At 41.3% G+C, this 27,855-nt stretch overlaps 1 protein-coding gene across 3 annotated transcripts; it reads left to right on the forward strand.

Moving 5' to 3' along the window:
- Positions 1-27,101, forward strand: LOC111249244 (ral GTPase-activating protein subunit alpha-2). Of its 3 annotated transcripts, XM_022802846.2 has the most exons (38): positions 4-1,645; positions 4,191-4,407; positions 4,888-5,001; positions 5,448-5,599; positions 6,085-6,153; positions 6,255-6,420; positions 6,641-6,765; positions 7,114-7,258; positions 7,612-7,817; positions 8,183-8,341; positions 8,646-8,771; positions 8,946-9,134; positions 9,470-9,548; positions 9,847-10,037; positions 10,480-10,726; positions 11,181-11,320; positions 11,617-11,815; positions 12,641-13,123; positions 15,089-15,279; positions 15,575-15,786; positions 16,281-16,455; positions 16,650-16,837; positions 17,700-17,808; positions 18,046-18,170; positions 18,476-18,584; positions 19,030-19,482; positions 19,742-20,002; positions 20,346-20,807; positions 21,656-21,772; positions 21,947-22,191; positions 22,288-22,438; positions 22,786-22,954; positions 23,142-23,239; positions 23,450-23,584; positions 23,817-23,941; positions 24,164-24,248; positions 24,462-24,609; positions 24,878-27,101. In XM_022802846.2, the coding sequence occupies exons 2-38, from the start codon at positions 4,299-4,301 to the stop codon at positions 25,177-25,179; spliced, it is 6,759 nt and encodes a 2,252-aa protein (XP_022658581.1). In that variant the 5' UTR covers positions 4-1,645; positions 4,191-4,298; the 3' UTR covers positions 25,180-27,101. The 3 variants fall into 3 exon arrangements, with proteins under 3 accessions (XP_086842437.1, XP_022658581.1, XP_022658582.1); XM_022802847.2 differs by lacking the exon at positions 12,641-13,123 and having other exon boundaries at positions 5-1,645; XM_086986311.1 differs by lacking the exons at positions 24,462-24,609; positions 24,878-27,101 and having other exon boundaries at positions 1-1,645; positions 24,054-24,188.
- Positions 27,102-27,855: the final 754 nt, after the last annotated feature.

Genomic DNA, 27,855 nt, shown 5'->3' on the forward strand with positions numbered 1-27,855 from the left:
AAAATCGAACGTCACGCCTGAAATTAAGCTGTGTATTCTTACTTTATATGCCTAATGTGCCATTACTGTTATAATAAGAAAAGTGTTGTTCAATCATTTTCAAGTTAGAACAAATCGATTCCTTGGGACTCTGTTCCCAAAACACTCATTCTCTTCGGTGCCATCCTCAGTTTGAAATTCTACAACCCACATATCTGTCGGCATCGTTACGTTGCTCGCATTAATCTGTGTCATTTATTTCGTTGCGGGGAATTGCAGCAGTCAACTTGTCCGACCCGACAGGTGTTCGTTCACCCTTGACAGCCATCGTTCGTAGCACATCTTCGTTACACTGCGAACTTGTTGTATTCTAAACAAATAAGCAGACGACATCTGAACCCTTTCCCTAACTCCTGTTTGGGTTGACGTCGCCGTAGGTTCCCGCAGCGATCCCTGCCGCTGTAATTGGTGCCTAGCTGCCTGCCTGTCAAAGAACGGGAATAGAGCCACCTCACGCAGATAGGAGGCCTGCGTAGGCCCAGGGATAGAACCATACACTTAGCAGTCAATGAGCTTGCGAATTAGTCAAAAGACCGACTCACGCTCAGACCCCAACCCGGAGAGTCCTCAGTTATTCTCCTTTTCGCAGCTGCCTGCCCTGAGGCGCCTGTCTCACCATACACTGTTATTTTAACATAAGTACGAGCAATGTCGAAAAATTTCGTCTACGGTTGCAATTTAACTGTTGTGAAATAGAGCTGATAGACATAGAGAAAACCTCACCGGAGCGGTGTCGGCGTCAAAAAAATAATCAGCATGTTACTAAGAACGCTAAATAATGCAGTTAGTAATTACGGCAGATGCAAGTGACAAAAAGTATTACTAAAAGAGTGACCAGATTTCGCAAAGTGCAGTCCTACTCTTGTCGGTACGGTGTCTTGCTCGTTCCGTCCTGCCTGCGTTGTGTCTGGGTAGGTGGATCAAAGTGGCAGCATTGCTGTGTACATCAATACATGTGTGTCTGTTTATACTTTATTTGGATGTTAATGACAAAATAATAATAGGAAGAAGAGGAGCGACAAAGATAAGGAGTGCTTCTTATATTCGAAGTGAACACGCGATTTGTATCAAAGGCCAGTGACATCCCATCTAATACCACGAAAATACCAAAGAGAATGCTGATTTTCGCTACTTTGTGAATGAGTAAACCATCATTGTTGATGGTGGCGAGTGACGGCTAGGCCGTGTGCGCTTTTGCCTTTGGCGCTGGCTTAGAGGAGGGTAGCAGAGTCCAGCTGTCGGGTGACGGCAACACAGTGAACTTTTCGAAGCGCGATACACCCAGTAAAGGGAATAACAACTAGTTCAACTGGTGTCTTGCCATCGGCTAGAGCGGTGGGGTGTTCTTGTCAGTGTACATAGTTTCGGATAGATAGCAATTCACAGACCGTCGGACAAGAAAGATTTGCGAGAAGTGGCTGACATGGCGGTAAAACTTGACGGTAGTGACAGCGCCAGTAAATAGATGTGTAGAGTAGTTGTAGTGGAACGGCGAGGAACTTGTAACAGGTCCGATCAACGGCCTGCTTACTGGTTCATCCGGCGCCAGCTGGATGAACTGCCCGTTCCGACAAAACACGCTACTTCGCTGATTGCGTTTAGAAAGGTAAGTTTTTACTTGTTTTAAATTAAGAAAGTTGTTACTGTATGATGTTTACGATTAGAGAATGGGAAATTTTACGACCATCGCAGTGGCTTGGTCCAGGTAGGTTGAGTTGCTTATTTACAACAGATCGTTGGGAAAGCATTTGCTTCGATGGATTTATACCTCAAGCGAAATTGTAGTTGCTTTGTTAAATGTAAAAGCATTATGAACCTGTAGAAACGCAATTTGTAAATCATATTACCACCCTCACATTATAAATGGATAAGTACTGTTTTGAACCAATATCAGCTTTTTATTGCTGACTCGAAAAGGCGAACATGATGCAAAACTGGGCAACTTCTGATACAGTTATACGCGCGAAAATAGTAATCTCTTCTTCGAAAATTATGTCAAGTTGTTCACATAATAGTATCACTTAACCTTCAAGTTACACAAAGTATAATCATAACCTAATTATCTCTTACTCGTAAAAATACGATTATTTGTAAAATGGACACGGGGTTCAATTTTTGCAGTTGTCAGCCGCATGACTTTGCCCGTAGAATAATAAGTTCATCCCAATATAATCAGTACCTTAAACTACAGTAGCATACGTATGAGCTGTTACGTTACACTCCAACTGATCGGAGCCATTCACTTTAAAATCTAATATGTATGACACTAACTTGTGTATATACATATATACATACGGCATGTATATATATATACAGTTGTTCGGCCGTACGTCGATAGAATATGTTTAGCCATCTGCGTAACGTGGGCTGGGCTGCAGATTGATGCGTTCTCAAAGGCTTAGATGCAGTGCGTCTGCATGTCATTTTGGGCTGGCTGAACTCTCCAATGCACGCCTTCTAAGATAATCCATTTGGGCGTCAGAAGGCCTGGAGGAACTACTCTACTAAATTATAACATAATTCGAATTTACCTTCGTCAAGGTCACTTCATGGCAACGATATTTATAGCGTGTTAACTATTGATACTTGGTAGAATTTGATGACGATTAAAGTTGGTAAAATTGAGCATTCAAATAAGCAAGTTTGTACTCAATAGTAGTCAAGTTCAAAACAAACAACAAAAATTAGTTATTAAAAAGAGAAAATTATTTTGGGTCAACTTGGTCAAATTGATACCAATATTAGGGGCTGTCATGGGCTATCCTTCTTAACATCTCGTACGTTAGTATCATATGGCTGAGATCAATATAAAGGAATATATTTATTGAGATGTTTTCTGTTTACCTAAAAAATCATTGGACAATATTTGACTTAGTTTAGCAATACCGTATTCGGTTCTATATACGGCGACCAGGTCTTTTGCCTAGTTCGTATTCTAGAGCCATTAACAATTGAACTTTTTTTTTTTTTTTTTTTTTTAAAGAGCTCTTCAATAACTATCTAATTGGTCAAAAGCAGTGGAAGAAAAACTATCCTGTTCAGAAGTTAATTTTAAGTTCATCCACTGCGGTTACAGCTGAATGACGATTGCAGCATTTCTTTTCCTGAAACAATATAATTCCTTTTATTGTAAATGAATTTCTTTATAATGTTCTTTGAATGCTTAACGTCTCTTTAAACGTTTATAAGATAGGTCCACTACTGAAGCTTCTTAGGCGAGTCGACTCTAGGGGGTTCTTAAAATTTTCGAATGTTGTTCCCGCTCTGTGTGCAAACAGTCTGACTTTTGAACGACTTTTTCCGCTTCTGAACGGAGCGTAAAGCACGAGAACCATTTAATTGAAGGGAGATTTTCTAAACGAAACCAGACCGGCGAAGTTCGGTAGCAAATAGTTATAGTTTGCAAACAAGAATCCGTGCGGGTACGGCATGAAAGTGAAACATATTTTTTATGGAGTACCCTCTGAACCTAGTGCAGTCAGATATCTGTGCCGTCAGCTGGATTTCTAACACGTTATTCAAAAGGATACGTTAAAAACTGGGTTAACATATACATGCTGGACTATATCCAGGATTTCTATTTCGAACTCCTTAGTGAGATTTTAGCCTGAACACAGAACGATTTTTCATTATGTGTTTGTTCATTGAAATAATAAGTAGACCCCAGTGAAACATTCACAATGGGTCTTGTTTTCATTGAAGTTCATAGTTCCCATGGCATCGAGTATGTTTTGACAGATGATTGATTATCCAGGCCACACACAAATCAACACCAGGAACTGTTTATAACGGACTGTTGCATTTAAACTATCGCTGGTGATGACTAAGCTTCACAGAAACTTTCAATAGTTCGTATTAACACGGTGCCATATAATAATTTGATGCCTATGTTATCGTATTGGGACATTCAAATAATTGTTTATTAAGCGAGCCATTTGGATACCCCATCAAAGATCACAAACTTGTGATTCGAAGAAAATGGGGGGGGGGGTCTGAGAGTTTACAGAAGTTTTGATCGCTTATAGTGCTCAATCATATTATTAATGAATGCAATTATTTAATTTGTGCGCATTATAGTCGCAGCATTTAGTCATTATGACATACAAAGTGCGCATTTTCAACATTTTTCGTATATGTCCTTTTCATTGCAGACCTCTCGGCAGTTATGAACGTTTGATTGCTGGTACAGGGTCTGCCGCTCTGAAAACCATAAACCTAAGCAACTCCGAAATAAGTTCGGTGGGCTGGCACAAAACAAGATGTTTAAACGTGACCGAAATATTGATATTGTGAAGAAGGCGCAGGCTAAAGTCATAGAGCCGAAGCGCGATTCGTTCAACAGGCTCAAACATCTGAAAACGTTTCTCGGTAAGTGAAAAATATTAGCGAAGCTTTATCGACAACCTACTGTTGTCAAGTTACTGCCATTGGCCATTTGTTAACCACACGTGACAATGTATCCGAGGCTCAGGACTTTGGACTCGGCGGAATGCGTTAGGAAATCGATGGTGTTCAATTAAATCAAAAGGTTTTGGCCATAATGAAGCTTATTATCGCACATACGGAATAGTAACTGGATGGAAGGATTTCAACAAGTGCACATAGTACATATAATAAGGAACAAACAAAATCTGGCCTAGAAATATAATTGCGTTTAAAAGCAGCCTAGATGTACTCGCCAAGAGGGTAGAATTGCGTTCTTTGGAACGTATCCATAAACTCCATCTCAGATGTAAAATATTGCTGCATTTCCCAAATAAAGCACACTAAATGCTGCTATGTGAGTGATAAGAAACGAACGTGAGTGGAAATTTATTTTCTTTGTATTAAACGTTTTATTCTGTTTAGAGCATGTCGAGAATCAAGAAGCGAAGGATTTCTTCACAGCCAATTACTCAGTGTTGTTCTTCATCTTCCACGACGCGTTCTCTATTGTTGAAGCCAACATCCGAAGTAAGGGAGGTAAGTCTAGTGATTTGGCGTTCGAACTCTACGCATATCATTGTCTTGTGTCAGGATATTTTTGAGAGCATTTAACATTATGCATGCAAAACGCTGAACGGCTAACGTACGCCTCATTAGAAGCGTTTTACTCTTTACCGTCACATGTTCATTGCCTGTTGTTTAATTGACGGCCATATACGTCCGCAACAGACAAAAATGCTCCCGTTCTAGAAATGTTCTAGAAAAAACTATGTCTTCAACTCAAACGGTAAGCATCAAGGTCTAGTGTTGCCTTACTGTTGGTCTTGGCTGCCGCATCCAGTGGTCAGCTTTGTCCTTGATAACCATCTATTTCATCTGCAACGTTCAGATAAAGGGTAGAGCTAAAATAGTAGGTGTGGATAGCGTCTTGGATACACTAATTTATTAGAGAAATAGTAAGAAATTGTTTTGGTCACTCGCAGTGCACAAGAGTCAGCGCGAAGAGTTCGAACAAGTACGATTTTTGTTCGAGAAGATTTTAACCCTGCTTCCTGAGCTGCTGGCCGAAGGATGGCAAGCGCACAGTATACGGATAGCGATGAAAAAACTACTGCATCACGGGAACTCTTTTAAGGTAAAAAAAGAGAATAAGAAATGCTAAAATGACAGATCCGGTCCACAATACCCCTTTTTCTGAAAGTCTGTTGTATGTATGTAAGACAATGCCTATTTGTGTGCCTTGCCCATGTTCCTTGAGAGACATAAGTAAATCTAGCTTAGCTTAGCTTATGAAACATTTTTTGATTCGTATATGAGTGGCCAGATCTGATGATGATTGTGTACCGATAGGCTGCGCGTCATGAGGGACGTTTAGCGTATAACTTAGTATACGGTGTTTCAGTGGAATGTACAGTTTCTATGGATGTATGTTTTTTATTTTATAGATATACAGGCGTATGTTCGGCACCGATCGTGATTGTTTGATGTCTTTTGTGTATGACGCGCAGTGAACAAATCGAATTCAAGTAGTTTCAATCAATAGATGTAATCGATTAATAGACGGTAATCAATAGATGGAAGGTCGCTTAACCATTTTATTTTGACTTTGTGATATTTCAGACGCTGTGTGAAGGAATTCGTCTGTTTATATTATGGTATCAAGCGTTGAAAGAGAACGCACCTATCGAGGTTGGTAAATATTGCAGAAGTTCAGCCCTATCTTTTTGTTGGATCTTCAATACTGGTTTATAAGGTTTCTTTTGTCTCCTATTATTAATGCACGTTTTTAGGTGGACCAGATGTTTGGGCAGCTGGTGCCGGGCATAGTTCCACCTTCCACGGTATCCATCGGGCCACAAAGTCCGCAGAGAGATGAGGCAAAATCGCAGGAGTCCCCACCGAACCCCAATACAAACAAGGATCACACCTTTTATACCGTCATCGAAAATGAGATTGGTAAAGAGTGATCTACTGAATTCATGTGCGGTCTATATACACTAGTGTAATAAAAACCACATATATAAATTAAGTGAATAACTGGATTATTTACAGTGTCTTTAGTGTAGTAATGATAGTCCTAAACTAGTATGATCTCAACTGATTTTCGTTTATTCGACCGTATTTAACTGGTCGGCCTAGTAGCATGCAGAGATCTAATTTCGTTTGCCGTTTATAGGTCCGGTAGTTGCCGGCGATCAGGGCTGGCTGTTCCCGCCGGTCGCGGGAGATATCCAACCCGAAGATCTCCAATCTGCCCTTCTCGAGTTTTTGCTTCAAGCTGTCGTTGCTCAAGTCACAAAGGTAATGTGATATCTGTGCATGCAGCACTCAAGGTGATAGTACCCTAAAAATTAAGCCCTAGCAAGCAGGATTACAATGTATATCTTCTAGGGCCGCTGTCATTATCCACTAAATTTTTGTCTTAAATGATCGCTAGGAAAATGGTGTTATTCATTACTCGAGGGTTATTTTATTGGTTTGATCTCACATTTTATTTTACTGGCTAAGTATATCAGTAGCCTTAACAAATACACTGGAGGGTGATGGTAATTTTAATAGGATTTACTTTTAGTAATCGTTTAACGAAAAGCATTGTATTCGTTTTGCACTAATGCTAACCATCCTTATTGATGTTCGCCTTCCTTTCAGATCCAATGGGCAAAACTCGTGGTAAATGGAGTTCGTCAATACGAACGCTGTTTCTCGTTCCTGCTCGAACGATTCCGGGCCGTCTACGTTCCGCATTTGTTTCCTCATATGTCGACTAAATATAGCCTCTATACACCTAACCTAGGTTCGTGAATCGTTCATGATAGACATCTGCATCCGAGAACTGCATTCACATAAACAGATGGACTGATTCACGCTCGGCTGCGTGCTTGGAATCATCCTAATGAAGTCCTACGTTAATTTTGATAACTACGACAGTGTAATATATACTACCTTGAATGAAACAAATTTAGCGAATTTAGCCCGCGTGTGGCCTATCCAGTTGCATACGCAAAAGTTCTAAGTGATAATTATACTGTGTGTGTCGAACGTTGACAATTTTTATCGTTATTTTATAAGTGTAACTTACTACATCTGTATAGTTACACGCCTAGAGCTTTTTTCCTACTTTTCTCTATTGTTTCTACTGGCCAACAGATCTGCCAGCGGCCGTCCGAAGTGACTCGGTGTTACTTTCACGGGTTCAGTCCGTAGTCCTACAATGGCTTGTTTCCTACGTTTCGCCTCTTCGAGATGAACGTGAAGCCGGTGCCACACGAAACGCGCAGCGCATGGAGTCGTCGTTAACATTCTATGCAGCTAAACTTGCGTGGAATTCGTTTGTTGATGATGATATGCAAAGGGTAAGCCTATAAACAATTTTGATATAGAATAATTATGGAGTCCGTGAGTTAAGGTATAGGCAACTTTGTTAAATTTAATGGAAACTAATTTAATGCTCAAAGTTTCTCTATGACAATTTATATAAAACAAAAATGAACAGGCTAACTTATCTAATTTAAATTATTATTTGAAATTCCAGAACTACTAGGCCTAAATCGACAACATGAAGCTTATTCATAACGGGCCATCTCCCGGAAATAGCCATTTATTACTTATCAAATTTTACAAGACTATAGATACCCTATTACGATGTTGAAGGCTATTACGATGAAAAGTGGTTGTGGCTTTTGTACATCATTTGTTACTTGGTTGATTCCAACTCTAGATTGTTCCAGTGCTTCCGGAAACAGATTTCCTGACCGTCGTTCAGCGTGCCGTTGTCCGAAATGTCCTTTTCTCATCGCCTGCGAATGTTGACTTCGTACACGAACTCTTCCGTCAGTGTTTGGTCTCGCCACTCGGTCAAACACAAACAACAAAAAAAGTAACGTATTTTTTACCGTGACTGCTCTAGTCTCTTGTTCTCATACAGCTTTAGAGCATGACAGAAGTGTGAAGAGTAAACATGCAAAAAACGTTTAGAGATAATTCTAAAAACTGAATTGATTAGTTTCTTATGCGCTAACTTAATATACCTAATAGCGTTGTATCAAACTAAACAGTCAGTAGTATTTGTTTACTAGAACGTATTTCAATAATTGTTAGAAGAGTTGCAGTGGGGAATACTACACATTTGACAGCTGCTGTGTCTGCCAGTCCCTCAAATGTGATGTTCTTTCTTATTGTAGGTAATTGCTGTATACCGTGAATGGATCCAGCTAACTCACCCGGACCCGCCATGGTTCCTGGTTGAGCAGCCATCCGCTGATCAACCAAGGAATCCCGTTTATTGTGGCCAGCAGAACCTCTATAAGGTATCTAGCCCCTTAGAGTCCCATATCGAAGATTTCGTGCTCAAAAAACTGAATCGGTACACGCCACTAACGTGGAGAGCCAACAAAATACAAACGAAAACATCGTATGTGATCCTATTATATGTAAATTTTAATTTAACAAAAAAGTTTCTATACTCGGACTGTTTAAAATAGGTGTTCATAACAAACGCGTCGAACTTCTTTCTACTATCCCTGCCGGCTGCAGAGGGACAGCTTCTCGCGGAGCAGGTCGACCTCTGTAAACGCGTTATGAACATCTATCGGTTTATGGTTATGAAAAAACTCATGGAACGCGCTACTTGGGAGCAGCTTCTATACGTCATCCTGCACGTCACGTCTGAGGTGCTTGACCAGTCCTCTGTTCTGGCTAAAATCAAATTTACAGTTCATTCGGTGATCAATATTTGCATGATCTTGTTGTTTTTATTTTTTTCCGTAAGAACTTAATCGATATTTAAACATTATGGGTAACAGTCAGTAAAATGCATTAGGACTGAAGCAAAACAGCCGACTTGTTCCTAAGCAACAAAACGTATCAGGATTCTATGGTCCTTTCTTACCACAGGGGATAAAAATAATAATTATTAATAAAAGTCTTTAATCTTTTAGTATTCTTGCCTGACACTAATAGTCGATTGATGTGTGGCAATAATGACGATAACTGGGTACTGTTACAGGTGTTGACGCATGACTCTCCTCGCAAAGATACTGCATCAGCAGGGTCGTCAGGCGCCGCTGGACCTGTAAACACCGCAGGTACAATTTTAGGCCTACACTAAATTAATCTGGATAAAGCTTACCGTTAAAGCTATCGTGACCTATTGTCAGATATGGTATGAAAGGAACATGTTAGGACGTGTTGGTAATTTAAGCATGGATGCGGGGCGAGCCATTGTGATCAAATTTGTTGCATAGTATGATATGTCTACCAGCTTTGATCATAAAGACTTTACTCATTTATGCTGAGTCCTCAGCTATCGCCATTAATTATTACTAACAAATTCCGATTAACATTACTCATATAATAATAATAATGCTGTAATAACATGCACAGGCGTAGGTGCAACATCGAGCAGCACTACTGAATCGCTGGGTCAACAGTTATCTGCTGCGTTATTTCAAACCCTGATCGTTACGTGGATTAAGGCTAATCTTCATGCGACCATTTGTGTCGACCTATGGAACGGTTTTGTCAGAGTGCTTTCGACGCTAGCCCATTGGGAGCCGCTTGTGGATGAGTGGGCTGTAAGTTGATATATACGAAATAGCGTAATGGTAGATAGATTTAATACCGAAAAACCACTAAAACGACGCAAAAGAAATCATGATCAAAACTATTCATGAATGGCTAGGCGGCATGTAAGTGTTCAACAAACAACCCAACTAGATCACTCTATAAGTTACTCAAATTGAACGGCTCGACGGCCATCAGGCTATAGAGAGTATTCGATGGTTAGATCATAAACTATAGCGTGATATAGCATCTTTGATAGCGTTTTTGTAGGATTGTAGTGACATTTATATTTATAGAACTGGAGCAGGCTTTTAGCGCCTGTTATCATCTACTCTGCTAAATTAGGTATTGCTTGAACACAGACCTGCTCTCTGTCGTGATGTGTGGAAGTAAAGAGGATTACATTAGATTCTCGGATCATGCTGTAAATAGTATCTTTTGTTGTCTTAACAGAAGACGATGAAGACACTCACTCGGATCCTCACAACGCGAGTTTACAACCTCGATTTGGACAATCTGCCGTTGGACAGACTTAGCGAGCAACAGTCGAAACGACGGCGGGCTCTTGGGAAGGGCGGAAAATCGCAGGACGGCGAAGGTAGACGAGGGCCCGGGTCTGGTGCGGCAGAAACAGCTTCGGGTACCGTAAGGACCCATAGAATCGCGAATGACGTCGAAGGCAGTAGTAAACTTATTCAGGGTATGCTTGTGTGCGATAGTATTTACTCATTATTCAGACCCACTGGAGATATCAATATCTGGAAGCTAAAGTAAGGGAATATACTAACGTTTAAGCTAAGTTGGCTTCGGGGTAGCTCTACCGGCCTATTTTGCAAGTAAATCTTGTCCCGGTGGGTACGAATAATTTCAAAAATGGTAATGGCTTTTCGTGCCTATACGTTGAGAGCTACAACATATGACTAAGCGCGAGTAACTCTTGCGCGTAATAATAGGTGTCGAATTAGGATTAGTGAGGACTTGTCATTGGTCACAAGCATTACGGCTTATTCGAGGTAATGAATGCAAGATGCCTCAGTTCTTAGGGAAGTCCCGTTGTTGTGCAGCAGTCGTTCGAATCGGTCGGAAGTTGGTGCTACTATTGGATCAGAATATCATGTTTATGCATGTTTTGCATTGGTACCATATTTCCACAGGCAAGTCAAGTTTAGCGGAATTTCTGGGCGGAGTCGGCAGTTCTGGTTCTGGGAGTGGACACAGTCCGGCTTCCCTTCAGCGCAGCTTGTCGGATTCACACATTTTAATGCATCGCCGTAACGACATGAATCTTGCTCAGGTTAACAGACAAAGCGCGTGTTTCTTCAAGTTGATAGTGCGAACATTTTGAGATCGCCATTTTTAAATATACGGTGGTATCAAAGTGCTTGTCAATTTATTGACGAGGTTGCTGAGAACTTACTGTATATCGTGTTCGATCGAACAGCGTGTTCAGAAGGCGATATTCCTTATAACACCCTTGTGGAAGATACAGTATAAATAAAAGAATATAATATAAATATATATAAAATAATAATATAAATAAAAAAGCGAACAAAAATGAACTAAGCTGAATTGGATTCTGTCTTTGGGCAGGGTGGACGACTCGGAAGGGTCCGGTCACAACGCTTGTTAGCGTCGCCCGGCTCCGGGTCATTCAGTGGGGGCTGCCACTTACAGCAAGATTCTGCGTCTGCGTCTCCTGCAGCGTCAAGTTCAGCACTCGAAAGTTCTTCGATCAAAGATCACCAGCAGCTGATTAATCACGTGATGGACTGTGCTTCGTCAGATAACGGTTAGATTTTACCTGCGTATATATGAAGACAATAATGATGTAGGTATTTAATCGTAGCATCGTGCGTATAATTCGTAACTTAATGCAAACTTATGTCGCTTTCCTCAGATAATTTTATCGATGCGCAAATCTATCTTGCACCTTATAACAAGCCGAACTTGTCGCTTTATCGTCTTGCATTGCACGTACTCTTATCTGCACATATCGTTCATACACAATTAATTCTCTATAGTAATTTGTAATGTAGCAGCTTAGACTAGTGCTAACGGCATTTTAGGAAGAAAGCGATTAAATAACGTTGATCAACAAATGTGGAAAGATTCCCACACCAGGACATTTTACACGTAGGTATCACCTACTACTAATAGCGCAGAAAATACTAGTTAATAACTACTATTGATACACTATATAGCACATTAACAAGACGCAATTTACGTTCACTTCCGCTGCCGACGCCGATGCATTACACTTACTACTGCGGTTACAATGGTGATGGACAATGTTGCACCCAACAACAACACTGTTAATATCTTGATAACAAAACGTATGTCGCAACGTTTCTGTTTGACGTCTATGGAAACTGGAAACTGGGCCTTTCGACTGGGTGAACCCTTCGTTTTTAAACATGACATCGTTTCGTCTCATCGCTTGAATACCATTATTGCAACGGCTGTTATAACAACTTGAACATGATTCAATAATCTCGACAACGATTGGTCCTACCCAAAATTGGCAATATTTCCGGCGGACCTGTTTATCTTCGTCTTTGTCCTGCCCGTGAACTATTAACTGATATATCATACTATACGCCGAGTAACTAAGCAGCTGGTGGGCAAACGTCATCGCACACACCCCTCATCGCCGGTCAGGACATGTTCGTCCGCCGTGGATCGACAGCCTCCGAATACGGCAGTCATCGAGCGTCGGTCAGCTCCCGGTTCGACATTGTCCGGTGCGATTCAGCCGGCGAGCAGGCCCTGAGAGAGCAGCAGCAGCAACACCTACTCCATCAACAGTCGTTCAGCCATATTCCGCCACTGACCTTCGATGACACCGGCATGACAACCTCAAGCACCAATCGTAATGCTACAGGTGGAGGCGATGTGAACGTCGTGGGTAATGCACTGCTTAGTAACAGTTGTAGTGGCGCTAGTGCGAATGGGAAAGGTGAAAGCTCTGCGTCGGCTGGAGCACCGCGAAATGGTCCAGCTGCTTCTGCAGGAGGGGCAGCGGCCGACCCTCAAAAAACAGATGTTGGAAAAAAAGAATCTGGTGACGCTATGGAAGATGGCGACGAAGAATATTTTGGTGGGTGATAATCAGTTGTACTAACGAGCTTTGGCAAGCTTGCAATATTTGCTTATAATTGCTTATAATAATATATAAGCATGTTGCCGTAATGGTATTGGTTGAGAACACCTTTCGAAAGCTTCTGCAAAGGCTGAGATCGTTGACCAGCTTGATCTGAATAATTAAAGCTTAATATGAAACCGGTGGACTAGCATTGCATGGCGTACAGATAAAGGTTCTAGTTCTATTTAGAGGTTAAGGAGATTATAGCAATGTGTATACAAGCCTTTGCAGTAGCTAGTTCTTTTTAGTCACTTGATCACTGGCCAGAACGAAAAACGTAGAGAAGTAATGTCAGCTGATCATTTTTCATTGTCTCGAGCCGTCTATATTCCATCTTTTTCTGTCATTTCTTCCCGCCGATATATCATGAGAGCATTTCCGAGTCACTTTCTAGCATCCTGTTCCTGCAGAACGTTGTTTGTTCTTATATCCACTGATCATGATCAATGTTCATGTGTGTCAATCATTACCAGCTTGTATCTATGGTAGATCTTGTAAATATCCTCCTGGTCGTTCCCGTTGCAATGCATGCAATCCTAGTGTTACCGATAGGCTTTTCGGAATAGCGAGTGTTGTACCTTGTCGCTTCGTTCAAACTGCAGTACGAGCTGAATGCAAGAACGTGAACTAGCTTAATCACTCAAAAAATATACCAATATAATGGTACAGAACGTTCGTACATCATGAAATAAATCAAAATACGGGCGTTCACACAAGAGGTTACTAACCTGTTACTGACTATGTATAATGGATAATTTTTTTGGATCGTGCCTACTCCCTATAAATACAATCACTGCACTTTATTTTTTACACAGTGAGCCTGAATCAAACATGTTGCACTGCTGTATACGGCTTAAAGAAAAACGTCAACAAATATGTGGTAGATTTAATTTCGAATCGTAACATAATTTAAATCGGAATTTGTAGGCACGTGTGTAATTTGCGTGGTTTCAACGTAAATTCCACATTTGTAGTTCTGTGATCTAAGTATGAACGAATATATCAGATTTTTTTATCATAAAAGATAAGTGTAACAACAAAAGGATGCAGCCTAAGCTTGAATCATGGAACTTAGAATTTAAACCACTTGAATGTTTTTTTTTTATCATCCTGCGCTGTTAGATATAGACGCTATCTGTCGGAGTTAACTGTTGACATATCGCTTGTTCAACTGTGCAACCTGTCGGTAAAAAATTACAATGGGACGCTGACGAGAAATCCACATTGGGCTCCTGGGTCTATAAAGCCTGTATCCCTATTGGTGCTTCAGTTAGCGTAACAATTTTTGGTGTAATACTGTTTTCTAAAGAAGTTGAAGAGTCATTGTGATGACGATCTTACGAAAATCGAAAAATTATTAGAAGCTTTACGGAAGGTTCTACTTGGTGCATTTTTTCAAGTACTACGTTGGCCTTGTTTTGCAAATTTCATAGGCGCTCTGTTCAAAAGTTCTGTTTTGTGTCTTGTTTGAATGTACCTGCAACCATTCGGCTTATATGTATTCAACTTAGTAGAAATAAAAACTTGCGATTTAGTGGAAATGAGCGCGAATTTATCGAGGCGTAATAGTCATTCTCTGAGTAAATGATCGCTTCCGCCGAGTACTTTTGAATAATAAACTTTATCGACAGTTTCTATTGCCATAACGTGTCTTTGTTTAAAGTGACGGCAAGCCAAAAATATATTTAGGCCTGACGACAGATAGCTGAAAAGCAAATGACTCGGTAAAGCCGATCTCTCACAGCTCCGGCGTTTGTTAGATGTGTTAAATGCGTACTGCTCACACTTTGGCAGCAAAGCAAGCTCATTCGTACCCATCGTAGCTAACATAATGTTGGGGCCTGTTGCTTCGGGACCCGTATCGTTGCCAATGGCTGTGACGTGCCCGGGCTGGGTTGGAATCGGCTTGCATATTTGCAGGCGAATGTGGAGATCCAGATGGGCGTAGTGTGTTAGCAGGGGGATCACAGAAAGGATGGTGTCCGGAAGTGGCCGCTGTTCTGTGGCGTCGAATGCTCTGTTCTCTTGGCAATATAAACCAGATTGCGGATCCGCATATTCAATGCAAAATCATGGAACAATTGGCCGAGCTCAGCGAAACCTTGCTCAAGGTACAGATAGATAGAATGAAACGGTCCGAAGGCAGCTGGTCAGAGGAAATATTTTTGTCTGTGACCATAGTTTGAACTTTATATGATCCAGCTGCATTCGTTTTTAATTGACTCTTTCTATTCAGCAAAGCGTTCGTAGTTCAATTTCATGTAACATTGATCCAAACAAACCAAATATATCATAATAAATTTCAGCAATTAGGTCTTTCATACAGGGTTATATCTCTTCATCAATACATTGCATATGCTGAACATAGAAACGTTTCCACATTTGTCTCTACATTATTCGTTAAAGGTTCGAGAGAATCAGGGCGTGTGCGAAGACGGCTCCGTGACTTCAACGGCGCCAATGTTCATTCCTCCAGTGCATATTCTAACGCCATGGCTGTTTGAAGCCACGATGCTGGGCGACGAATACGAGCGCGGCCGCCTCGTGGCATATACGTTGCTCTGCGATCTCTCGCTACGCTCTCACGACGTACCGCTCAGTGCGGAGTACGTGACTAGGTAGGTTGTGAACTGTCGTGATGATAACGCCAGGCGTAACGACACATAAGGTGGCTTAATTAACTTTATGCTAGAAGTCAGCCATCCTAAGTAAGATGTCAATGATTGGACGTGAAACATCGTTGTGAAGTGCAAGTGGAGTTCATGTTTCATGGCTTCATACCAGGGGCATGTGTCTTTAGCCGACGACTCAGATTCAAATAAACTTTATTCATAAATCCTAGGGCCGCATTATCAATTTGAAGAGGTGGCCAAAAATCAATCGAATGTTGTTAAGATTTTAACGCTCGCAAGTAAATGAACCACGTGCAGATCCTACTGCTCATAAGCAATAACTGATAGGGATAGGACTGAAGAGTACTTTTATATATATAACACTGTGCGCTATCTTTTCGATAATTATTATTACAGCTACGTTGTTAAGGGCCGTTCGTTGTTATCCTTAGATTAGTCAGCAAGTAAACATGTATATGTATTTTTTGCCTACTGCTCAGACTGTACGATGTCCTGCATCGAGGCTTAACTGGCTCAAGTCCCTTGGTTCGCCAATGTCTCGTTCGGGCGGCAGGCACACGCTTTTTCGGAGCGCGTCTACCAGGTTTCTCACTGCTGGCTTGGGACTTCACTAGGGCAGCTGGCGGTATCCTTGAACAGCACACATTGAAAGGGGTACATACTAATACTGAGATTGAGTTTTGAGAAATGCTTATCTCTTTACCAGGTATTCTTTTATTGGCAATTCTTCTTTGCCACCCGTGTATGTTTGTCAACTACGTACGTCTACTGATTGATAAATTTGTGTATAGTTGTGAAAGTAAGTCAAGTGGTCATTTAAGGCGCGTTCTACACCTGTTCCATTACAGATACCTCGTTCCGAGGCTGTCCAGTGTCTTGGTTCACAGCTGTTTCTTGGGCAGCTGTATGGGCAGTTACAAGCACTTAACCCAGCAGAATCCGAGTCGCATCAGCTTCTGCCATTAACTGGTCTTGAAGAAGAAGTGATTTCCCGCTTAATGGCTGCCGCTAGTGGGGATCCAGATTGGCAGGCCAGGTAATACCGAGAAGACGGATTCAATTCAGCCTGTTATATAGAGCCGAGCATATATTTATAGATATGTCATTTAAGCTTTGTTATTTTACGAATACGTTGTCGTCGCTAGCTCAGTTCTAGTAGAAAGCAAACGAACTGAGAAGGTTTAGCTTACCTTTCGGTTTGAGCTTTTCGTTTTTCATACATGGAACGGAATCTCACCTAAAGGGCCTCCCACGATTCGCCGCCGTGAGAAGAGTCGAGCACGTAACATTTCGAATAACAAATTCAAAAATTTTATGAACGATCGACTCGATTACCGTTTTAGTATTGGTTTTTAGTTTGCATATAGTCGCTGGTCTATTCGCGTAAACCTGCACAACGAAGAAGTAACCTAAGACAATGTACTCGAAGAGCACAAGGTCTTGGGGACACACGGCCGGGGATCGCCGTTCCTTGACGTTTGTCGACAAAAAGAAACGAGCGCAAAAGGGAAAATGTGGTTCGTAGACTTAGCATTTTGCAAAAGTGGCTTTCGTGTTTTACGTCCGATATCTAAGCCGTGACGTTTTAGTTGAAGTACGAAGCGAGTGTCTCTAAGCCCAGATTCGAACCTGGGCCAGCGCACATCCCTAAGTCAAGTAGGCAAAGACTGCAATCACCGCTCTATCGCCGGGACAGATTTGTTATTCTATTTGCTGGAATTAGGTAGCGTTGATATATATATATATATATATATATATATATATATATATATATATATATATATATATATATAACATCCAAGGCTTCATATAGAACTCTCCGGAATCTCCTGCAATAGGACCATCAACGGATAGTAACTAACAGATTGATAGTGATTTGTTCTACATTTTTTTTTCAGATGTACGGCGTTATGTGCAGTATCAGTCTGGTGCTATCAACAGCTCTTGGAGTGTTCCTATCACGTGAAGCTTTTACCGGCGCTGACCGTTTTATTGCAGTCGCTTCAGGTACGATGGATAAATACAGCTCAGATGTGGTTAACTTGAGTTAGAGAGATGTCTATTAAAACGAAAAACTCTCTCAAGCTCTGTGGCGAGTTCGTGCCAAAAGCTTTTGAGCCACAAACGCATTGGTGAGCAAAATCTGTATTGCGTCTCTGTCGTTAGGAACGAATGTTTATTTTAGAATTGACTTGCTATTCAGATCTTTTCAAATAAAGGCAAATTTTTAACTTATTTTTACAGCCTGGCTCGGCATCTTCTTTTCATCAAAAGGGTGTTAAATTCTCTAAATGCAATCAATATACCGTTTGCCAAACGGCTGCAGAATGTCTTGCATTACTCGCCGAGTTTGCTCCCGTATTGCTCAGGTATGTAGAGTAACTATATAGCCTGAATACATTGAACGATCTCTCAAGTCTATGGAGCATCATGTTATCAGTGTTATTGTATTCATGTACACACAGTTTTTACAGCGGAAGCCCATGGGTTTGATAAATTTTGTTTGGGTCGGTTTTCGGGCGTTCCTTATGCTTCTATGAATGCTAAAAAATTAGTAAGACTACTCAAATTAGTAGCGATTTTAGACGTACTCAACAGAAACTTACGTAGTATGCTGATGCTGCACAGTTCATACGGGTGCCATATAACTATATAAACTTGTTTCTGTTTTCAGGGATCTGCCTGTGTTACTTGACCTTGTAGTGAAGATATTATCAGTTGTTCTCATCCAACTATATCCTTCAGCCAATGTTCACCAGGAAATTAATGAACGATTTGCCTGCGTAAGTAGATCTGTTTGCTTATTTATTTACAGTCGGTGTCAAAACAGATGCGTTTATTGAATCATTAACTAGTCCGTAGACGCCGCCGATAAATAAATTATATTCAATAATTGTATTCGTTTGTAGAACTTGCAAGTAGTTATGATGTATTTACAAAAATATCATTCAGTATTCAGCGTAGTGTCAGCATATACCTACATTTAGGCCACTGGTGACAAAGGTGAGGAAGTCCTCTTCTACTCCGTCTTTATAACACAATGCTAGTCATTCTTGACGCAAAAGATTTTTTCGCCTGATAGTTATTATAACCCAACACCATAGTCATGGTAAACAACCTCACTGTGAGTAACGCTTCGTTTGCCTGTTACCTATATGATCACCTCCGTTGGACTTACTCTCCCGTCCACATTCGCATTTGATTGCCGTCAAATGTGTTGTCTTGCAGCTGGTGACATCGCTTATGTTTTGTCTGGCTGAATGGATAATGGCTATTCCACTTGACGAGCTTACCCGAAGCGATGGCCTAGCGCCTACGAGTCTCCAGTGCGCGCTGACCGCCCTCGATGGGGTGGTAAAAGGAACCAGATCTGATGGCAGCGTCTGGAGCGGCGGCCAAATACCAACGTTGGCTGAACTCTTTGAAAAGCTGAAGCCGAAACGATCAGACAACAGCAGCGGAAGTGGTGGTCATAAGACTGGAACGAGTTCGGTAGGCCATCATATCCAGTCGCCACCAGAGACCCCTGGGGGCTTAAAGCCACGTCCGCCATTGAACACGTCATTCAGTGACCCAGCGCGTAATGCAACTTTGGTATCCAGCGATGGACGAACCCAATCAGGAGATGGTAACACGAACAAGGCCAACCCACACACGAATATTAAGTTAGCAGCAAAGGCGGTACGTGCGATAGTAATTTCTCTCTTCAAGATTCGAAATGTGGGAAGCGAGAAATCGTCTGGACGTTTTTTTCTTTATCCAATAATATTATCTGAGATGTGTCTGGCTAATCTTGGATTGTTGTACATGTAGAACGTAAGTGATTCTTCTATCTAGGGCTCTTTCAAACGATTGATATTGTCCATATTTCATTGCTGCGGTTGTATCCGATTGCAATCTACGACTACACCGTTGGTTTTGATGTTCGTTTGTGATGCAGATTCTGTGTCATTTGTTAAACAATGTTGGCCATTTCCCGATGAATTCGGTCTCATTGTCTAGTCTGTCAAGTTTGACGACTGAAAATGATGACGTAGCCTCGTGTCTCACGAGGTCTGGATCGGGGGGCGCCAGCACAATGAACTCCAGCCGCGTAGAAAATCAAGGAGAGCTCTCGAGATCTGCGTTTACCGCGCCCAACATTCAGTTCTTCACGCTTAATGATACGGCCATTGTTTCGCTTGTCGAGATTCCACCCAACGTGAGTCAACATCTTCTAGTAGCTATTTATTTTTGCTAGCCATTATATTCTGCAAAATTCCCTGTTTAATATAAGACTTATCATAAAATATTTTTTTTGGAATAAATATATTTGGCCGTATTTTTCGCAGCCATTGAAAACGTAACGTTTTTGCGGAATTTGTGATACAAACAATGTTAAGCTTATTTGCCTAAGTACGTGTTGTGCTTATCTAATATGGATCTGTTCAAATCCCCTAGGTTATCCACTAGATGAGACGCCAGCCCTTACATACATAATAAAAGGTTGATTGTTGGAACAAGCCAAGCTAACGACTATCTCATATCATTTCTTTTTTCGACAGGACAAGTCATCAGACGTGACAGAAGGTAAGGCCCGTACCCGTGTGATCGTGCGGGATCTTTGTGGAAAATTTTCTTGGGAGTGCGTTACACTTTATGGGCCTCTAGGATGTCGGGTTGGGTCGTTCCCGCCAGGACCATCACCTGACCCGTGCATGTACTATGCGGGAACTCGGACAAAGAACTATCAGCAGCAACAACTTTACGCCGCTGAACAACTTCGAATCTGTGGACAACGGCTGAGCGCGGGAGCGATCACCGGAGGAAACGAGTCTTCGCCGCAGCATGGCGCGTTGGTGCAATCAACAGATGCTGACTTGGGTATAGATGAAAAGACTTCGGTGCCTACTTGGCCCATCAATCTTTCGGATAGCAATAATTCTAACGGTTCTGGTAGACTTGTGATACAGGCGCGAGACAACGGTGCGCATCAATGGAACAATATAAAGGATAACCTTGACAAGGTAACTGAACCCGAATCTAGGCCACTCAATTATATATGGAGACAGACAAAAGGGTGGGCCTGAAAAACTTAATATCCGAATTTTCATCCGTTTTATAGAAAAAAAGAACGATTCAACAGCTGTCTTAATTGATGACTGGGCACAATGACATTTCAAACATTATTCTTAACGTATAATTTCTCTTATGGTGAAGTCCAAGTACCAGGTGATTTTTATATCTGTCTACCTTAATCCCCGTTTTTAAAATTAGCGATAGCAAAACTGGTGTTTATGCATATCACATTAGAGCCCAGAGATTCACAGCATATGAGCATCGACCGCCTTGTCGCTGACCTTTCTAGCTACTAATGTGTTTTTGGACAAAAATTTTTATGGTATTACCAAAGGGGGACAAAAAACCACGTATTTGACATCCATGGTTCAGAACAGGTTTCTTATGTAAACGATTAAAAAAAAATTAATTTAATTTCATTGGTGACATTCTCGATAAAGCGTTGGTTATCAGCTCTGCTTTTTCTAAGTGATAATTTTACGTGTCCACGTGCTACCACAGTATTTATTAGCCGATTTTAATTTATAATTGCAATCACGATTGTAGAGTTAACGTGTTGTTCCTGTGACATTTATATATTAATAAGCAATTGACACGCATGTACGTGCATTATTTTAGAAAAAAAATATGTTTGGCTAGGCAGACGCAGCCTGCGAATTAAGCCTGCGCACCTTAATGTAACTTCATGCTTTAACGATACCAATACGCTGTACTTATCTGTTTTTTTTTAGAGTTTGCCTTCCATTTCGAGTTGATCATTGTTTAAATGTTTTATTTTTTCGTTATCTACAAACAGGTCATTGGTTATATCGGAGTGAGCTCTCCCGAGTGCGCACTGCAGCAGCCGCTAAATACAGCTCCAAAAGCGCTTGGACAGCAGAGCAGTTTAGCGGAAGCCGACCAGATTAACGAGGTAAATATAATAACACCGTGTCCCATTTTGATATGGCCATTTAACCCAAAAGCAGTGTGGTCCTTTCACAAATTCGACCTTGAAGCGTTTGACTTTTAAAGTGAAAAACTATTGTCTCAGTATGTAAGATATTCTTGTTACTCGCAATAATTGTCCCTAATGCATTTGTCGCAGGTGCTTAGTTACGCAGAAGCGGAACAGGCCGAAGTAGCGGCTCTTCGATGGAGTCCACGTCAACGATCGGTTCCATTGATGCCGCCTGGCGATCTTCACGACTCTTCGGAGGGTCCGGCAGGATCTTCGCCGCCGCATCATCAAGATCACAGCAACGGATTGAGCCACCCGCACGGCGCCGCCGCGGGGGGAGGTTCGGCCATTGGTCAACCACACACCTCGCTGGCCCCCTTCCAGTATTCTAGGTTAGCCTGAGAAGGGGAAACCAGTCACAAATAGCATAGCAAAACATAGTCGACTGTCATTAAGGGACTGAACAAATTGTACTTCTGCCTTTCCAGACTGCTCCTGGACCAGCTGAACTTTCTCTCATGGGAGAGGAGGTCGTCGATTGCGTTGCTGCAGAAAAATGATAAACTTTTACGAGAACTTCGTTACCTCGACCAGCAGCGGTCACGAGAAACACACAAGATTGCCGTAATTTACGTGCAGGTAAGGCTTGACTTGTTTCTTGATATCAAGAAAGTAGATTGTTCACTATACTAAATGATTTAGTCATCACTTATAGATGCGTCTTCACATGCTTGCGAATAAGATAACTAAAACTGATCTATCAATCGATTCGAGGTGAGAAAAAGTTAACTGGTGAAATTTCTTGTATACTCATTTAACTCCTACCTAATATTGGCATCGATAATTATAAAAACAAAATATCAAATGAGTAATATTTCCGTAAAATGGAAAAGCTCACAATTCTACTGGCAGGTGATCCGACCGCAAAAAAAACATTTTCAAGTTTGCTTTTTTGTCCTAGACGTATTTTTTGTGCCAAATTTCAGGCAGGTCAAGAAGACAAGAACTCAATCCTGATGAATCAGTGCGGCAGTCCCGAGTTCGAGGCATTCGTTTCAGGTCTCGGTTGGGATGTTGATTTGAGAAGTCACTCGGGATATAGAGGTGGACTTGATGCACACGGAAGCACCGGTCTCACTGCACCATATTATGCTGGTACGTATTCTACAAACAGTGACAACAACCATATTTTTTATGGTAGCTCCACGAGTAATTCAATATGAAGGCTCAATAGGAAGTTAATGATTCTGACAAGTAGACCTGTTAAACACTTAATCAGAGATGATTTGGCTAAATGCGTTATAGTTATAACGTGATAAGCTTCATTGTCTGCTAATTTCAGATTCGTTCGTTGAGGTCTTATATCATGTAAGCACACGAATCCCTGCCCACGAAAAGGACGCCATGACGAAAAAACTTCGACATCTTGGAAATGATGAGGTTCGTATAAGATGTGTAATGTCGTGCTATACCTAAGTTGAAGCTAAAATTCGCTCGAGTCTTTTTTAAGACAGAAATACATCATTTTCCTAGTGAAAAGTGTAGTTCACTATGTGACATTTAAGTCTACTTCAATATCGAATCAAACGTCAGCTTTGAGCGAAGCTGCGTCCTTCGCGAATTCTGATTAACGGTATTTCTGCATTACAGGTTCACGTCGTGTGGAGTGAGCACGCTAGAGAATACAGACGTGGCATAATTGCGACAGAATTTGGTGATGTTTTTATTGTACTCTACCCATTGCCCGATGGCCTCTGTCGGGTGCAAATTAACGCTAAGCATGACGTAAGTGTTTGTCATCTCTGAAGATTGACTTACAGAATTATATTGCAGAATAATAGAGACAGCGTACCGTTTAAAAATTAACTTTCAATAAAAAGCTACAACCTCAGAAAGGTAGAAAGGCTACAAGATGGTTTACCGTCCTCTGTTCTTGTCTTATGCATAAACAACGACTTTTCTGTAGTCGTAACTTTCGAAGTCAACCAACTTATGTATAATGTATGTTCTTACACAGGTACCATTCTTTGGACCCCTTTTCGATGGGTCTATTGTTGATCAGCGCGTGCTGCCCGCGCTGGTTCGTGCGACTGCTATAAACGCAGATCGTGCTGTGAATTCACTGAAACTCATGTTTCGCAGGTACATTTATACGGAATCATGCCCAATTGATATTACAACGATTCTGGAAAAGATATAACGAGCCTATAGGGTTAAACGATGATGTGATTGTGTTTTTTTTTTTCATTTATAGGCACACATCTAATGAGAGCATCTCACTTACGTTATTGTAATTTTGTAATCGTTCCGGCGTTGCTTTCCGAATAGCTAATGCCTCAGTGTGGGCGATTTATGCGATTTCAGCTTCTACGAAGTCCGCTCTACGTTGATCGAAAACATTTGCTCGAACTTCAAAGAGCCTGCCACGTTTGAAGAGTTCGCTTGCAAGGTAAGTTGGTCGAGTTGAAAAACGTTACAGATCACCAGTTCTGTTCAATGAATATATGTGTTTTTACTAAATACGAAGTCGTATCGGAGGGCTTGACACGAGCCAGCAAATCTGTAAACGTGTCGGACGTTTACGGACTAAGCGGACTCGATCTCTCCGACGTTTATAATCTGGTTGATCCATATTCTATTATGAATATATTTAATTTTCTAGGTATTTCAGCCAGGAAGTCCCCGTGGCGCATCCGCCAGCGTAACAGCGTCCGGGCTAAGCGGTTCCTCTAGTTACACCTCCTACCAGGCTTCTTCTCAGCATATGTCTAGCGGTTCAGTCACTCATGGACCTGCGATAAACATAAAGAGTGCGTTAATCTTATAATATAAAATGCAGAAACAGCCATTTGTATATAATGCCAATTGCTCAATGTTGAGGTCAGTGCCTTAGGTAGAAGAAAAGGCCATACTAACATTAGCTTGTAGCTATCGGTGCCAGGCAGACATAAAGTAGCTGAGTAGACAAATTGTCACACGTAGCGCATTGGTGCGGATGTACCAGTTTGCTAATCTCTACTAATGCACATATACGAATAGCAATTTCACTCCATGTTACATGTATACACACTTTTCCAGGCGGTGCTTCATCGGAGATAGCAGCCGACCAATCGCCGGCGATCTCCTCAACTTCAACGAACAGCGGCGGGCTCCATCACCATAGCGGGATCGATTCGAATATCTCGGCTATGGCTAATTCTACAAGCGGTACATCAAGCGCGGCCGCTGTAACAGGTTCTGCTGGGGGGGCAGGGGCAAGTCATCAAGGAAGTGCCATGACTTCTGGCTCACCACCCTCACCACAGGCGCCCCCACGAGCGCATCGTATCGATAGTAACCATCACATAGTGCCGTCAACTTGGTCACAAGACCGGGGCTGAACATCCGAACAGTCTAAATAGATGCCTAGTTAAAGCTGGACGACCGACTCAGGTGCGGGCGTCAGAGGCGAGCGAGAAACAACAGCTAGAGGACGCGGCATTTGCTATCCGGTAACGGTGACGAACTGCGTTAAAACATTATCCAAATAGCTCTTAAAAATAGCAGAATATAGCAAGTATGGTTTCTCTCGTGGAAGCTTTGCGAGAACCTGTCTAAAGATAGTGTCGGATACGGCATTATAATCGCCATGAAACAAAAAAGCCTAGCGTAAAGGCCACCATAAAACAGTTAACGGCAGAAAAATCTGTCTGTAAGGTGCGTGCGTGTATCTCACAAATTTCCAGAACAACAACAAGACAGCCAAGGAAAAATGGATAAACGGGAAGGAAAACAAACATAAAAGGAGAAGCGATGGTTATAAGGTGTACTGACGTGAAAAGTTGGCGGCGGAAAATTACTCGAATCTTTTCATTCGGTAGAGCTAATTCGTACTAACAGTAGAATGAACGCAATAGCCCAGGAGTAAAGTTCACTCATCGTTCAATAATCTCCTAAGCAGAACTTCCTCAATACAGAAATCAACATCGAACATTTTACCTGAAAAAAACTAAAACTCGTTGTAATTCAGACGCCGTACCAGGAAATCAAGGAAGTATGTTAGCCAAGCTTTATTTTGATTATTACTATTTATTATTATACTTACGAGAACTCAATTGTGCAAACCAGTTACCTCTGACTCCGATTAAAACCATCGTCAACCCTCACGCTTTGTTTCAAGTTCTCAGCTTCTTCCCCAGGCAGTCACAATTAAGAGAGAGACATTTGCTCACTCGCAAAATTAGCCACACTCAAAGCCCGGTGGGGCTTTACTGGGTGAAGAAAAATAAGTGGCTGAATTCACTGCATTACAATCCGTGCATAGAAAGTACGTCAACGATTCGTCACACCGAATATACGTCGATATGTGAACGAAATATTCTCACTGAACGCTAACGTACATCCACGCGATACGCAAAGTCCAACCCCAACGGCGCCGGCTATTTACTGCAGTTTGATTGATGCTCTTGCAGAAGACACCCCCTACCAAGCAAGAGAAGAAGCTGGAACAATTATGACAATGGAGCAAATTCAGAAACGAATCAGTCGCTTAGATGAATTCCCTTCAATCTGCAGCAGTTATCACGAATCACGACCACAACCACAACGTATTTTTGCAGCGAAAGAATATTTCCAGTTACACTACCTATACCTTATGTAATAATAACTCCACCCGATAACATCATACAAGATAACCACAAGGTTTTATTAGATGATCAGGCAGCAGGACAACAAACTGATGATTGATAACTAAATCTAGAACTGTTCACACCACCGCGCTATTTTAAGACGGAACGTTTTGTGGGGTTTCCTTCTTGGAACTTCTCGCAAAGAAGTTAACCTGATGATTCGAACCATTATTACCTGTTGTACACACATATAGTGCAGACATAATACGGCGTGCAGGTGTAAATTCATGTAAAGTATACGTGACAGGATATGAAACGGGAACATGCTGGGATCTGTAGGACCGATTGTTACAGAATTTTAGTGAATTTAGAGAAGTGTGCCAGTTCAATATGAATCTAATATATATTATATAAATAGTAGCACCGTGAAAATGTGTGGCTATGTCTCTTGGGTTAAATGTCTACCTTCTAATGTTTGCGTAAGTGGATCATCATCATCATTTTAATATCGTAATTTGTTCATAACAAAAAAAAAAACGAATCGTAACTATCAATTATAAGAGTAATATTTCTCATGTTTCTTAATATAATGAAGAGTTTATCCGCTAAAGGTGTTTATGCACGTATATCGATGGTCAGTCTAACAAAAATAAAAGAGAGAGTTTAATAAAGGGAAAAATAACTTACATACGGTATCCTATGGTATTTTTTTCTATCCAAAGTGTCTTAGTTGTCGCTGATTCGTCCTGCAATCGACGTATGCCATTATCTAATACGTGTAATTAATTAAACATTTGTAGGTATTAACATTTCATAATGTAAACTTGGTGCAAATATTATCTATTAACGGCAAAATAAGTTTTTGCCTCTAACGACGCACTTCGAGGAACAAATATCCGTAGAATGTATCTTTTCGAATAAGATACTTGCGATCTCATATATAGCCAGTGGAAACAGCAGATGATGTTTGCCGTCAAAGAGTTTCGTTGGTTTTCAGCGAAACGAAATATGCCTTCAGCAAGATTCCTCAATGGCTACCTTATACTCCTCTACGAATAGTTCTCATTCGTGGCTAAGTATGTGTGTAGCCACGAATTCAACGAGATACGCGCAAGGGACGGGTAGTACGCGAAACGGTAGTACCAGATGATGAATGTACCATTTATTGCTAGTAATAACTGACAACATATAGCGTCAACATGCTTACCTAGTCATTTCGCGCGCAATAAGAGGATATGAGATACGTAAATACTGTTTTCAGGCAGAGAAGACCTGTAAATTTTGCCTGAAGGGAAGATGCTAGAATCGTCTATTCCAGTAAGAACCGCATCAAAACTATTGGCCCAGACTTGAAATTGGACCAAGAGCTAGACCCACTATGTTTCAAAGACTGTATATGCCTAGGAGAATTTATACTACATATACATAGAGATTTATACTACACTACTC

The sequence above is a fragment of the Varroa destructor genome, unplaced genomic scaffold, assembly GCF_002443255.2.
Source record: "Varroa destructor unplaced genomic scaffold, Vdes_3.0 BEIS01000004.1, whole genome shotgun sequence".
In the NCBI taxonomy this organism is placed as follows: domain Eukaryota; kingdom Metazoa; phylum Arthropoda; class Arachnida; order Mesostigmata; family Varroidae; genus Varroa; species Varroa destructor.

Coding starts and splice junctions, on each gene's coding strand:
- LOC111249244 (XM_022802846.2), top strand. CDS start 4,299: ATGTTTAAACGTGACCGAAATATTGATATTGTGAAGAAGGCGCAGGCT. Junction 7,818..8,182: donor TTGATGATGATATGCAAAGG/GTAAGCCTATAA, acceptor TTCCAACTCTAG/ATTGTTCCAGTGCTTCCGGA. Junction 19,483..19,741: donor TTAAGTTAGCAGCAAAGGCG/GTACGTGCGATA, acceptor TTTGTGATGCAG/ATTCTGTGTCATTTGTTAAA.